This window comes from Cyprinus carpio, chromosome B3, assembly GCF_018340385.1.
Source record: "Cyprinus carpio isolate SPL01 chromosome B3, ASM1834038v1, whole genome shotgun sequence".
Classification (NCBI taxonomy): domain Eukaryota; kingdom Metazoa; phylum Chordata; class Actinopteri; order Cypriniformes; family Cyprinidae; genus Cyprinus; species Cyprinus carpio.
Window position 1 is genome coordinate 45,888,815 of NC_056599.1, and position 15,952 is coordinate 45,904,766.

At 37.4% G+C, this 15,952-nt stretch overlaps 1 protein-coding gene, 1 long non-coding RNA gene and 2 pseudogenes across 2 annotated transcripts; all 4 read left to right on the forward strand.

Annotated features, from left to right (window-relative positions):
* Positions 1-771: 771 nt before the first annotated feature.
* On the forward strand, positions 772-5,051 carry LOC122136672 (SLAIN motif-containing protein 1-like). The gene is made up of 6 exons (XM_042721082.1): positions 772-1,268; positions 2,270-2,421; positions 2,787-3,140; positions 3,238-3,417; positions 3,539-3,806; positions 4,976-5,051. Exons 1-6 carry the CDS (start codon positions 1,258-1,260, stop codon positions 5,049-5,051), a joined length of 1,041 nt encoding a protein of 346 aa, XP_042577016.1. The 5' UTR covers positions 772-1,257.
* A 1,125-nt stretch (positions 5,052-6,176) lies between these two features.
* On the forward strand, positions 6,177-7,973 carry LOC122136673. The gene is made up of 3 exons (XR_006154306.1): positions 6,177-7,100; positions 7,422-7,460; positions 7,905-7,973. It is a non-coding gene; the product is annotated as an uncharacterized LOC122136673 (long non-coding RNA).
* Positions 7,974-10,430: 2,457 nt separating this feature from the next.
* Positions 10,431-12,808, forward strand: LOC109095890 (annotated as a pseudogene).
* A 559-nt stretch (positions 12,809-13,367) lies between these two features.
* On the forward strand, positions 13,368-14,965 carry LOC122136861 (annotated as a pseudogene).
* Positions 14,966-15,952: the final 987 nt, after the last annotated feature.

Genomic DNA, 15,952 nt, shown 5'->3' on the forward strand with positions numbered 1-15,952 from the left:
GTTTTGTCCCAAAATGAAAGTTCCAAACCTTTCTTCTTCCGTGGGAACACAGAAGGAGAAATTGATAAGAATGTCCTAGTTACAGTTTTCCTAAATTGTCAGAAATAGCTTAAATTTCTTTATTGTTTATTTTTGGATTAAAAAAAAACTATTCAATATTTATAATGTGGTCAATGTGTACCCCATTGTGTAAATGGATTTTTTTATATATATATATTTATATATATATATATATATATATATATATATATATATATATATATCTATATATTATTTATATATATATATTTATCCTCATTCACAATAGTACACTAATCTTACCGTTAAAATATTAATATTGCTGTGTGTAATGTTTTTTATTAATTGCACTTTCTTTTCCCATCAGCCAAAAGATGGAGAGGCGTCCTCTCTTCAAGTGTTCTGTACAGTCCCGTAGATGGACTCTCTTCTTTAAGCAGCTGTTCTAAACCCTTTACTAAACCTGCACTAACTGAGCAAACAGGTAACACGTGTGCCTCACTCATCCTACACGTTCTCATTATTAATCATTAGATGCTTTCTCTAAGTCTCTCTAAAAAAAAAAAAACAAACTATAATATATCACTTATAAACTACATTGTTTATACTGTGTATCACACAGTCCGCTGTGAAAAAAAAGTACAATTTAGAATACTTTTACAGAAATTATATACCTTAAAAGTGAACTGAATGTAATGTTTTCAGCCACTTTGTTTCAAAAATGTTTTATTTTTTAGAGTGCATTTAAAGTGAAAAACCTAGTACACCTTCAGTTGCTGGTCCCCATTGACATCCATGGTGTGGAATCATTTCCATTCCGTATCATTTCCTTCAATCAGCTCAGCATTTTTCAAACTGTGTGAAATGTGAGACATCACTCATGGTGTCTGGAAACAACCATTGCAGCATATGTTCCAACAGGAAAAGATTTGTCACAGAAGGTCTGCATATGGTGCTGGTTGTCAGCTGGTTTTGCTTTAGGACACATATTTTACAATTACATCAAGTGGCAACCCAACACAGGACTATAATCATTCAGCAACCAAACTGAATTGAATGTAGTCTATACTGTGTAGTTCTGCTCATTGTTTGTAAAGGCTATTTATACTCGCCATAGTCTGAGATAATATCTATCATCTCTCTCCTGACCCAGATCTACCTTTACCAAAAAATCAGAAGTCTCTCACAGGGAGGAACTGCTCAAGCCTAACCGAAAGATCTCCCACATTCCTCTATCACATGGCTACACACAGTAAGATTGACTAAGATCATCATCATGCTCCACAAAGCATGCACACAACTTCTTCAGTGCTGTATTTGAGGTCAATAAGAAGTCTCTAATCCTCACCAAGGCTGCATTTATTTGATCAAAAACATTAATATTATGAAATATGATTAAATATTAAAATAACTGTATTCTATTTTAATATATTTTAAAATGCAGTTTATTCCTGTGGTGGCAAAGCATCATTACTCCAGTCTTGAGTCACATGATGCTTCAGAATAATATGCTGATTTAATGCATTAGGAAACTGCTTTCTTTACTTTCCTTTACTGCTTTCTTAGTATTATCAATGTTAATGGAATTTATTTGAAATAGAAATCTTTTGCAACATTAGAAATGTCTTTACTTTCACTTTTTTGAACTTAAATGTATCCTTGCTGAATTAATGTAATAATTAATTTCTCAAGCAAAACAAACAAACAAAAAAAAGTCTTACTATTTCAGACCACTTTTAAAAAATAACACATTTTTCTCATATTATATTTATGGATGGGTTCAAACCTAAAACTGAGTCAAAATTTTTACAATTTCATGTCATATTTCATTTAAGATAAAACTAAAAACAATTTCACCATAAATAGTATGATAGAACAATATCATATTATCATATTTCATTTAAGATAAAACTAAAAACATTGGTTAGTCAATGTTTAAAAAATTCATTTTTGCAGTCAGTAAAGAAACACAAAAAAACAAATAATAATAATAATTCTGCAGTCAGTAAAGCAGTATGTATTCTGCACATCAACACTGTGTATCAGGCGAAAAAAAACTATTTAAACAAAATTATCTATTTAATTTTTTTCTATGGGCAATGATATTTGCTATAGAGTTAAGTTATTAGACAAACTAGACGAAACAGGACACCATGATTTTCAAGCAGTATAAAAATGCACTTTTAATAAATGTGTTTTAGTTTTTTCAGTCAGTGTTTATACGTGAGATTGAGTTCTCCTTGTCTCTTTCAGGTAATAGTCATCGTCAAAAGTCTCTCAGTCCTCAGTCGTCCATAGACAGTGACCTAAGTGTCTCTGAACTGGAGGACGACTCCATCTCTATGAGCTATAAGCTTCAGGACATGACTGATGTGGAGGTCATGGCCCGACTGCAGGAGGAGAGTACGTCTGCTTTAATTCATCAAATTGTAGATGGGTGATATTTGCAATGATTTACATTAAAGGGATAGTTCATCCAAAAATGTAAATTGTCATCATTTACTCACCCTCCATGTCATTTCAAACCTGTATGACTTTCTTCTGTGGAACATAAAAGAAGATTAAAGAATGTTGGTAACCAAACACTTTCAGTTCCCATAGACTTCCATTGTAATTTTTGTTCATACAGTGGAAGTCAATGGGAACCGAAACTGTTAGGTTACCAGCATTCTTCAGAATACCATTTAAACGTGTGGATTGGGGCTGAAAAAGTATTTTGTACTCAGGATGCTTCATGTAAATCCATTTAAACACATGTTTGTGTTTAGGTCTACGGCAGGAGTACGCGAGCACAGCTGCCACACGCACAGCCACGCGGCGCAGTGCCAGTTTTTCGGTGCACACAGGTGCACGCAGGAGCATGAGGAGTGAGGCCGAGCTGGAGGAAGAGGAAGAGGAAGAGGAAGAGTACGATCAGCTGTCAGCTCCGCAGCCGCGGCTCTTCCGTACGTCCTCTATGCAGCGCAGCACGTCCCACTCACAGAGCCTCTCCAGCATGAAAGAGTGCCGGCGCAGCCCATCCACGCCTCAGTACCTCAACAGCCTGTCCTACCAGCAGCTGCACATGCCCAACCTCAGCTCCAGTGCAGCTACAGAGACCCAGAGCTACAGAGCCAGCACAGGTCAGACTACACATGATATTATACATTACGCTTTACCTAAATACTTTCCTTTTGTGCTGGATTGGCCATTTTAACACGCATTGTCTTTCTTTTTCAGACAAGCTAAGGAGGAGCATGCCAAACCTACTTCGAGCTCCCAGCATTCCCAGTGTCATCAGTGTGCCGAACGTTCCTGCTCCGACCGCTCACATTGCCACATCGTCCTCGTCTTTCTCGTTACTCCGAAACAGTCAGAGTTTTGATTCCCACAGTGGTCTGACCAAGATACAGTCTGCAAGTAAGACTGTGACACTGTCGAAACATCACAGTTAATTTGAGGATGATTATCCTGTAACAGATTATATCGCACTTTGTCATGAACTTCAGGTCAAATTTCATTGCTCTGTGTTCAATTTCAGTTCCCTCTCCGGGCCAGTTACAGCAGCGGGTTCAGAGCGTGGGTAACTTCTCAACACGGCCCCCTCTGAAAGCCACAGCGTACGTGAGCCCTACCATCCAGAGTGCCACCACAATGCCTTCCTCTGTTAGTCTCAGCTCTATCCCCAGCAGCAGCAGCATCCCTCTCCCCAGCAAACCCTCCTCCAGTCGCAGCGCTCTACCTCGTCCTGCCTCCTTTGTTGGGACAAGTGGGGCCTCACGCAGTAAAATTGCACAGCCCATACGCAGGTAATCATTCACAATTCTTCCTCCTCTGCTTGTGTAAATGTATTACTGAACATTCACTTGTCATCCTGTACTGTTTGCTTTTTATAACGTAAGCAATTCCAGAGAGGGACAAGTGTTTTTTTGTGTTAGACATTTACTGTTAATTACGAAATTTCATATTCACTGAACCAAATATACATTTAGTTACAGTTCAGACAAACTTGGGCAAAATGAATTGTTGGTGGCTGTTAGTGTAAGGCTTCTGTTTAAAGATATGGGCATAGAACAAACAATACATTGACTTGAAGTCACTTTTTGTAATTCAAATAATTGATTTATCTGCAAAAACAATGTAATGCCTTTGAATTAACTTAACTTTTCTCAGCAAATATTGATATTGCAAATTTTTCATTAATTAATCAGCATATCATGTAATTAATTCATTTAAAATTTGTATTATTTGAGACAGGAATTATTGCAATTTTATAATTATTACTTTTATTAAGGATGCATTCAACTGATCAAAAGTGACTGTAAAGACATTTATGATACAAAATAAAATCTATTCTTCTAAATCTATTTTAAATAAATGCTGTTCTTTCGAACCTTCTATTCATTAAAGAAAGAGCAGCACAACTGTTTTCAACATTGATAATAATCAGAATAATAAGAAATGTCTCTTGAGCAGTAAATCAGTGTATTAGAATGATTTCTGAAGGATCATGTGACACTGAAGACTGGGAGGAATGATGCTGAAAATACAGCTTTGCATCACAGGAATAAAACATATTATAAAATAAATCAATAAAAAAAACAGTTGTTTTAGATTATAAAAATATTTCTGTTTTTTTTTTAGCAAATAAATGCAACCTTGATTAGCATAACAGACTTTTTTTTCCGAAAACAATAAAATCTCTTTCTGAACCAAAACTTTCGAGCAGTAGTGTAGCTTAATGTTTTAAAATGATTTAATTAATTCATGTTTGTTCATAATTCATTATATATGTATCAATATACGTAGAAATTTGCATTATCCAAGAATAGTAAATGCTGTCAAAATCGTTTGTTATTAGTTTGTGATGATAACAAATTGATCCTTATTGGAAAAATGATAGCAATATTTTATATATACTTTAATGCATAATACATTTGAGTATTGCTGTCATTAACACGAGTCACTGTCATTGCAGTTTACTGACTCCACCGAAGAGTGTCTCTGCTCTGAGCGCCCTGCGTGACGGCAGCTGGAGGGACGGCTGCTATTAAACCTGCTCTGACCTTAAATGTCTCAGGCCCAGCTGGCTGGGCACAACTAGACCTGAAGTGGAAAACATCAAGTGATTCGAGGTTGAAAAGTACTGTTAACAAACGCAATACAGCACCACTGCAATATGCCTGACGGCTGAAACCCAGAGTGTTATGCATACAAGTGTTTACGTGCAAATAATTTGCCTAATTGCAGCACAATTTTTTAACCATTGAAACCAATTGTCAAATTATATTAATAATTAGATATGAATATAAGGACAGTATTGGTTTTGGTAGATGTTATGATTTAATAAGCATAAGTCATTGTCTCTCAAATAGCACTTTTACTGTTAACTTGCATTGTTACATTAGATAACCAGTATTGGCAGAGTAGTACCTGATTGGTTTCTGTTGCAAAAGTTGCATTCCTTTTTTAATAATGTTGTCAATTATGTTGCAACATATGGCAAGAGATTTGGGTACTTATTTGGGTGATCTGATGCATTTGTAAAAGCAGAAAAAATGGACTGTATAAAAATGTATACTGCTGTTGAAGTACAAATGCAGCCTAGAGTAAATAGCAGCCATTCCAGATTGTATGTTTACATGATGCTCGTGATACAGAGCATTGTGGACAAGACATTTGCACATCAAATGGTAACATTTGTTTCCCTTTTTTTAAGAACTGGTTTATGATGGAAGGATAATAGATAGTAATTTTTTCAAATGTTGAATAAAAGGCTTTTGAACTGAAATATAATGTTTGGAAAAGTTCTGTACTGTACAGGGAACAGAGGATATCAGTAAAGGGAAACTGAAATACGATATTCAAGAGAATATTTACATTTTTGGAGAAACCTACTCCTCCCAGGCTGTTTTGTCTGATTTGCACAAAATTTGACAAAATCTGACAAAATATTAGCAAAGGAAGTTAGATTCATTAATCTTTTAGCAAACATGGGCCGATATATTTTGGGGTCATATTTGGTGTCATACTTATTACACGTTTTTTTAGCGTAGTGCATTATAACCTATCACACACGACTCCGTTGAGTTTATGAATGCAATGACCAATCAAAAGCATTCAGGTGAGTCATCGCTGAAAACGGCGCGCTCGCTGACTGAATCATGCTCTCTGCAAATTCTCTCATCATATAAACAACAAAGTACAGAGATACTTACGATATAAGTAAGAGATTCATGTCACAGTGCAGACAGCTTCATTTATTATACCGAGAGGGTTTTTTTTTTTTTTGAGAGTGCGTAAATTTGCACCAGACTGAAGTAAGAAATAATGTATGATAATATAATGTTTTTTTCCATTGCTTTTCTGTTCTATATCGCTGTTTGAAAAACACTGTAAATGAAAGCGTTATAATTAGTATCTTACGTTTTTATTAAACTGTGATTACGTTAAATACAAATTAAGTAGTAACCCTATTAAACAAATATTTTATGGCACGACACCCATATTTTTTACCTGCCTTAAAAGATGGGTTTTTGATGTGCGTAATTATTAGACTAACATAGGCTTTTGAGTTCACCTTACGCCTATGATTCAAGTTATTCGTGTCTCACAAGGAAAATTAACGGAGACTCTTGTGTTTTTCTTAATTCGTTAAGTTAATAGGGAACATGGGCCATTTCCGTGTCGGGCCCCCGAGGGATCTGCGCCAGTTCTATTCATTTGTTTGTACATAAACATTCTATTTCTGTTGTGACGTAATACAGTGGAACTGAATATTAGCATTGCTTTAGTTCTTGTGTGCAACTAGGACGAACAAATTACCTGTCTTTCCATCAAGGTAATAAATCTCTTTAGAAAAACATGAAATAATAATTTATTTTGCCTTAAAAAAGTCACTAAACCATATTTCTGAAACATCTCAAATTCTGTTCCTTATTGTGCATCATATGGATTTGTCTGTGCATGTTTTTTTACTCTCATAGATTTTGTTACCATTGCCATGCATTATACGGCTGAGAGACTGCAACGGCTGGACTTAAAAATCATAATTTGTATTCTACTGAAGAAACAATGTCACCTACTTCTTAGATGCCCTGGGGGTAAGCAGATAAACATCAAATTTTCATTTTTGGGTGAACTATCCCTTTAAACATGATGGGTTCAGTAATGCATCATGACATATTTCTTTCATGAAAAATTACTGTATCTCTGATATTAGTCTCTGTTTATTTCTGTGCATGTCTCTTTTCATTTCCACGCCACAGTTTGAACGCTTTCAGTGGCAAGAGTGGTCATGTGACAACATTAACAGTATAACCCAAATTTTACTCCAAAATCAAACGCACTCTTCAACAACACTGGCCTCAGTCTTGTCCAAATATTTATGCACAACTGTACATCTTGGCTTTTTACCTGTGCAGGCTGGAGGATCTGGAGTTTAACAATGAAGAAGAGAAGAGGTCTGGACTTGCAGCTATTCTAACTTAACATGTAACAAATGCATAGAACCAGTTCAGCTGAAGAACTAGATCCACTGACAATACACTGTAGTTTTACACATTTAGATCACTAAGAATTACTAAGATGTAAATGTTTATGTAACCATGTCATAATAATACAAAGAAATATATTTGTCAAGTTGGCAGACATGATTAAATATATTGCTGTCCTTTTAAAATCAAGAGATAGTTTTATAATATTTTACAATATCTCTTTTTGAGATAATATATAGTATAATATGTCTATAAACACATGCTTATGTGGTGTTATGGTATGAATAATAATAAAACAAACCCTTATGGGTTAAAAGTGCAATCATGTTCAAAATTATGTTCACTTACATTCACTCACACTCTTAATGTAAAAGCTTGAGTGAACTATGTGTAATTTTAATTTTTAACCAGGCAGGTTTGTTTTGGACATTCTCTCTGACGACCAGTGACCACTCCAGACACATTAACATCAACAGCGCAAATTGTAAGTGTTTTTAAATTACATTTCAAATTTTACTAATTTAAAAAGTAAGTAGAAAGACATTAGATGGGGCTGACAGACTCTGCACTGTAGCCATTGGAACCAACTAGAATCCTTGTGTAAGTGGATAAAATGCCAAACAAGGCAGAAGAGGTGAGTCGTCTCTACAATATTGTTATTCATATTACCCTTTTTTCCCCATTATTTGTCCATGCATACTGTACTTTGTCCTTTAGGATGCAGTGATCAATATGAAATCTGTGCAGGACATAGCTAAGCATTTAGGGTTTGAGTGGGACCGTTCTAGCATTTGAACTGGGATTCACCTGAAATGAAGTCAGACAGTTTCATGCCACATCCAAGAAAACGAGAGGGTTCAGGCTCAGAGAATGCTGGAATCATGGTTTGTTTTAATTTATTTTTTTATAAAATAAATGGGCCACTTTTTTTACAAGTATGGGCACTTTTTTCTTTTTTTTTTTTTTTTTCTTTTTTTTTTTTTTTTTTTTTTTTTTTTTTTTTGTTTTTTTTTTTCTTTTTTTTTTTGTTTTTATTATTTTACAACCGTTTATTTTTTTTAATAATATATATGATAGGTTATGAGCATTCCCTGGGACAAAACGATCAAAACCAAAGCTGCTGCAGGACGGTCTTGAGCATGTGGGGCCGTCGTGATCTGGCTGAGAGACTGCGCAGCCTGCAGAGTCGAGCTGCCCTCTGCCTTCCCCCTTCATCGTTACCGTCCATAAGACCATAGACAACAAGGACGCCTTGAGCAGGATTAATGTGCTTAATCGCAGTTATAACTAAGAGAATTATGTGAGCTCAAAGTTTGATACCACTAGTGAAAATGATTGTGTAAATTTATTATCTAATATTTTTCATTACAACTCAGTTGTGAAAAAGAAGTGTGCTTAATTGTGTTGACTGTAAACTTGTAGCTTACTTCACATTTTTTAGCTGATGGCATTTAATATAAATTTTCATTTAATTGTAATTAACCTGTTTTAACAATTACGTGTCTGAAAACATTACATTCAGATTACAGTTAAGATATTCTTTTAAAGTATACTTTTCCCATAATATCGTTTATTTATTATGTTCATTTCATCCAGCATGATTTGAGAATGATCCAAATTTTCAGTGTGGCCTCAGACTTTTGGACCCTAGTGTTGTACTAATCACTAGTATTTAATAGATTTAAATATTCATATATTTTTCCCCCCCATACACTCCTCATGAAACCGTTCTATCTGTTAACATTTACATAAAATTGTATTCACTATCTATCATTCAGTCAAACTGTCATGCAATAACATGTATTTACTGTACAATCCACAATGCATTTACTCATGTTTTGTTGTTTTGATAATAAAAATGTCATAACTGTGTCTTATTCAGCATTGTAAGCGCTAGCTTTATAATGCATTCAGGCCAAACAGTGCTGCTTTATTGACCCTAATCCCCTTGAAAAGCAGTTAAATCTTCTTGAATTGAATGCCTTGAACACTCTCCTGTGTCTGTTTCCTTCTTAGGGAAAGTCCAAAACGGACCACAGAAGTAATAACTTATAACGTGCAAGTCATCTCCAGGTAATACATAAAGTATATGAATAATGCAGTGCTAAACTGACATATCATTTATTACAGTATAACCTTTAGTATAAATTTGAAAATATATTTTCTGCTTAATCTGTGAAAAAAATGCCAAAAAAAGTGTTTGTAGTATATTAATCAATCATAAAATTTAAAAATACTTCAAAGTTAACTATTAAAAATAATAGCTGAACATAAGCTCACATATAAAATATATTGTTTTAAATGGTTTACTGCCTTAAGTTATTATTTTGGAATAAATGTAAAATGCTTAAAACGCTAACTTGACGAGATTCATACTTGGCTTTAATAAACAGAACATTGATAACACTGTAAATGTAAAAATATAAAAATAGAGTTGTTGTTGTTCTTTATTTCTTTTTTTTCTGATAGTGTAATGTTTATTTAACCAAGAAAATGTGACTGGGACATGAATTTACATTTGATGAAACAAACAAAAACAAATGTCATGAATTCACGAATTGCATCCTTTAATGCAATACTTTCTATTTTAAAAAGACCTATTTAATATTTGTAACTAAATCTATATTTTACATATTATTGAGATTTATCATTCTGAACAAAGCTTTAGCAGGCCAACCGAACTTAATACAGAGCGCTGAGATTAGTCACGTCTCAAATCATAGTGAGCTGCCTACCTAGAAGGCACTGTTGGGTCGCATCATTTCTGAGAGCACTGGTCTACGCTGCCCACAAATGCTGTCTATGTAGGCGGCGTTACAGACGTTGTGGACGCAGCCGATGTGACCAATCAGCGCCACGTTCTGCAGCTCGGAGGCAGCACGCTTGAGTGAGGCACGCAGCGTCGATTACTCAAGATCAAAATCCGGGAGAAAATGACATTAATCGGGACGGACATCTCCACTGCCGATCGTTTGTCCTAAAATAATTTCGTACAGTGAAAAAAAGGCCCGCGTTTCATTCATGAAACATGTCTGCGTTGTCAGGCGACAGAAGCGGCGCCTGCAGCCCACAGCTTGTTGTTTTCACGACACTTTGAGAGCTGAGGGAGATTTGATGCCGGTGCCGCCGCAAACCGACAAGATTTAGTTGCGTTCGGACGGAGAGAACGGGCTCGACATGGCCTCGGTGAACTGCTTCGGCGGTCCCGAGGAGCTCGAGGACACGAATCACGCTTTAAGTTGATGAGAGAGCTGAAATTATTCTACGACTCGCAGCTGTTAGTCGACGTGACTATCGAAGTGGAGCTAGATCCGGATCAAAGTGTATCCGCAGGCTGCTCAGGAAAAGTTTTCCAGTGCAACCGAAATATACTGGCTGCAGCGAAGCCCTTATTTCAAGAGCATGTTTACAGGAGGACTGTACGAGAGCACTCAGAGAAGCGTCACCATTCATGATGTGGACGCCCATTCAATGTCTGTTAATCATCGATTACTGCTACACTGGCAAAGTGACCATCACTGAAGGCAACGTGCAGAGGCTTTACGCCGCTGCCAAACATGCTGCAGCTGGAGTATATCCGGCAAGAGTGTGCAAACTTCATGACGAGAAGGCTGGACCTTTCCAACTGCGCAGGGATTTTGAAGTTCGCCGATACTTTTGACAATCTGGAGCTGAAGAGCAAGGGCTCAGGCGTTCATCGCGAAGAACTTCGTCGAGCTCGGGAGCCAGCGCGCGAGAGCTCTGTGAGCTGGACCTGAAGCAAATTAAGGAGATCCTCACGCTGGATTCTCTGGACGTGGACTGCGAACGCAAAGTGTGTTCGTTTGCAATACAGTGGATTGAGAATAATCCGCATGCGGACGCTGAAGACGCGCTGCAGGTCCTTAGATGCGTGCGATGGTCTTTATTTTCGGAGAAAGACAGGGTTTATCTAGATAGCCTTAAATCGAAGCCTTTTTATAATGAAGTATCTTCGAATGTCCTCGACGGGGCCGGCGGTGAGCCGAGCACTACGATTTCAAAGAGCAAACCATCCTGCCAAACAAAGAATTGGCAAGAGTGCAAAATAAGAAATGGTGCTTTTCTTCGGACGGCCGAATGAGCCGTTCATGTGCTATGATCCCTATACGGACGACATCTATTCTATGGCGTCCCCGGTCCTTAACCTCACCAATCCGAACTTCAAACGCTCTCCTATGGAGACGTTTTTGGTCTGCGCCACGCCAGAGAACGATCTGTATCTCGCCTCGCACCTGTCCAAGCACTTCTGGGTCTACGATCCCCTGTTGAATTGTTGGCAGGAGCTTGCGGAAAGACTTCTCAGAAGAGTGCACTCATACATGGGCTACCTCAGTGGGCACCTGTACATCCTGGGAGGCAGAGATCCGGTGTCGGACGCCAGGATCAAGGAGGTAGAATGCTACAGCATTCAGAGGAACCAATGGGGTTTTGTGGCACCCTTGCCGCATTCTTTGGGAAAGATGCAGGTTGTGACGATAAACGAGCGGCTTTATGTGGTGAACAAGCGGAGGATGCTTAGCTACGAGCCGAAGAAAAAAAGCCTCTGGCTCCAGCGGGGCTCTCTGAAACGCAGCAAACTCCACAAAGCTTGTGTTTTCCAGGAGCAGATTATATGTTTGTGCGACATCCCCGTAGTTAAAGCGTATAACCCAGCTCGCGGAGAATGGAGGCGGATTGGAGACATTCCCATTGACAGCAGCGCTCTCAACTACCAAGTGGTGCAAACACAACAGCAAGCTGCTGCTTCTAACGATCGCAATAGTGCATCACAGCAAAAAACAGGCTTGTTATACACGAATACGATCCCACTCAGGACTCATGGAAAAACGTGGCCACCATGTTTGGATTGTCCTTCGGCTCCATAAGCCTCTCCAGCCGGGTCTATACCGCGTGCTTGGGGTCTGGTCAGAATTTCATCTCGGAGGAGGATGACGACAGCGGCTCCAGCGCTGACTGGGACTTCGACGGACTGACTGACGCAGACTCCGACTCCGGCAGCTCAAGTCATTTTCAGATGAAAACTGGTAGTCGATGCGGTTCAGAAGAGTCAAACAGAGCGTTAAAAAAAGTGTGTAGTAGAGCCATATGTGAACATGCTGCAGAGTATTTTGAGATATAGGTGTTGAAATGATTAGCCTGTTTCGCCGCGGGGAAGAACCTACTTGAAATCCGTGCTGTTATGAGGAGTATTATTAAACACATGCTTACCTTCATCATATATAGCCAGTGAATGATACCTTGTCTCAGGAATATAAGAGAGGGGTGCTAAGTATTGTTAGTATTTTGACAGTTTTTTGGTGTTTATAAATAAAGAGCAGTATTACGCTGGGACTCTTGAACAGGGTAACAATTGGGCAAACATGGTTTGTTTCTGTTTTCAAAGTTTATAATGATCACAAACAATATTCAGTTTTATTTACTATTGATGGTGCAGTATAATTCAAGATAATGAGGTTTCCTTCAAATATAAAGGCCTTGTTTGTTGAGGAGGTGATATGGGGGCAATTAATTTATACACTTTTTGGTATGTAAGCAGTATAACGTTTAAGATCAACCACTTCAGGAAGGATTGAGCATTTACTATATTACACATTATGCTATAACTACACCTTATTATTCTGCTATTAGTAAACATACAAAATATACAGCTTTGAACGATTAGTCCAGTTGCACCCTACCTCAATTTACCTGTTTGTTCCTTATTTTTATTGTTGTTTTAATTGTTATAGCTGTCTGTTAAATTATCACGTTTATGTAATCTAATTTATAGGGTTGGTCCTGTTAATAAAGTCTGTTTATACTTTATATAAATCACGTTATGCATTGTTTTTTTAGAGCTTCAGGGGTTTTACCATAGACTGAATACATGAGCAAAGGTGACGAGAGTGATCTCGTTCTTATCCTCTCGCGATATTTCCCGAGTATCGGAGCTATGGCAATAGAAAACAATACGGGCAGCAAAGATTTCTCGACGATTTACACAAGAGACAGTCTGGCCAGTGACTCGGGTCAGGACTATGACAGTTCTCAGGCGAGGGTCTTTAAGATAATCGTCATTGGGGATTCAAATGTTGGAAAGACGTGTCTAAACTTACCGCTTTTGCGGTGGGAAATTCCTCCAAAATCCCGAGGCAACAATCGGAGTAGATTTCAGAGAGAGAACCCTGCACCTGGATGGAGAAAACATAAAGGTAAGGATCCGTGCAACAGAGTTTATTTCATAAATCACAAAGAACAAGTGTTTATATTCCTCTCTTCTTCACAATGGACGAACTGTGTGACTGTTATCCGTTCAGTGGGTAGACAAACAACACTTTAAATACTTTAAAGGGTGTTAATATTGTTTAAATATAACTAAGTGTTTGCATATATTATTGTATTAATGCGTAGTTATAATTAGAATATATATATATATAATATATATATATTATATATATATATATATATATATATATATATATCTATAATATAATATATACACACTGCTGTTCGAAAGTCAGATTTGTAATGTTTGTTTTTTTTTTTAATAAGTCTCTTCTGCTAATCTTTTCTATTTGAATATATTTCATAATATGATTGTTAATTCCTGTTTTTATTTCTGATTGTTCAGAAATCATTCTAATATGCCTGATTTTATTATCAGTGCTGGAAACTGCAATGATTTCTGAAGGATCCGCGTGACACTGAAGACTGGAAATGTGATGCTGAAAAATTCAGCTTTTGCATCTGAGGAAATACAGTATATTTTTAAAGAGTATTGATATTAAGGCCGACTTAAATATTTTAAATGGTAATATTTTTACAATATTACTGTTTTTTTTTTCTCTGTGTATTTTTGATCAAATTAAATGCAGCCATGATGAACAGAAGAGACTTCTTAAAAAACAAACAGATCCCAAACTTCTGAACAGCAGGCAGTGTGTATATTTTAATGTCACATGTAAGTTGTTCACTGATGTGCTGATTTATCATACACGCGTGTATAATGGGACTTTGGGCTCAAAACTGCTGGAGATCTTTATGACAGCTGGTCCTGGTCTTATAAACTTGTATAATTTAATATCTACAATGATCATAACTGAATTCCTCATCCTCGGCCGCAGATCTGGGACACGGCGAAGGGACAGGAGCGCCTACAGGAAGAGCATGGTGGAGACATTACTGCAAACGCCCATGCCATCATCTTTATGTATGGCTGATGTCCAGCCTGGCTGGCCGCTAGAGAGGTCCGCCGGAAGTGGATTGGAGGGAGTGCAGCCGTCACTCAGTCCCTCCCATGGTCCCCCATCCTGGCTGGGAACAAATGTGACTTGAGGGGAATGAGAGGGTGTGTCCGTTTTTTAGCTCCAGTGACCTTTGACAGCTACAACTTCCCGCTTTTTGAGGCGTCTGCAAGAGACCCTCTTGGAAAAAGGCATAGATGCCATTTCCTCGCGGCTGGCCTGGGCTGAAGATCTGGCTGAGACAGAGCAGCTGGTGAGAGCAGCTGCCCGGCTAAGCTGGTGAGCGGGAGGAGAACACACCCTGTTTATGCTAATGCACTTTGTACATACAGTTAAATGCAGTAAAGTGGGGTGAGGTTCTGCAGATAAGTTAAGACAGAAAAGTGATTGGGAGATGCTTGGTACAGTATATGTCTATAGAGTTTCATTTTGGTGTATGTGCAGTTTACAGATGTCTTGGAAAAGGCTTATAAGCTATGGAACAATTGGACATTATGAGGGTTTTGTTTTTTGTTAAACCACATATTATGAAACCAGTGATGCGCTTTATGTCTTACTATTATTTAAGAGTGTTATTAGCAGCTCAGAAACTAACGCTCAATGACACGAAAGAGCCCTGTTATGATATTTTTCAGTCTGTTAAATAACTTTTGCATGTTGTTTCACTGTCACATGTTTATAGATATATCATTAACAATGTCATGTAGGTTTACTTTATGGGAACTTCTAAAGGGCAATCTGCACGTATTATCAAACACATCTCTGATTGTATGCAACCGTCCAGCTTTTCTGTTATGTTTATGGTTACAGATCAGATATTATTCATTATTATAGTTACCTCTGGCGCTTCAATGAGATTTTTTCACGTCGAAGGCATATACTGTATACAAGCTCGAAATCTAAACTGTGTGTACATGCATAACTAAAGTTATAAACTGAACTCCATCATGAACACTAGTGGGCGCCACTGTCAAGGCATTCAGAGCATTAATGAGCTACTATGAAGAAAAATTATGGAAAACACACTTTATTAAAATATGAGCACTTATAGCGCAATGCATTGTGAAACACAGTGACATGCAACGAATTAGTGATGTTGATGTCTTTTCCAAGCAATCCATGCTTCAATAAGACTTCACATATCTCAAAGGCTTTTATTTCATTTAGTTTTTTTAAAAACCTTTATTCTCAGCCCGACAACCCTTTTTGTAAGCT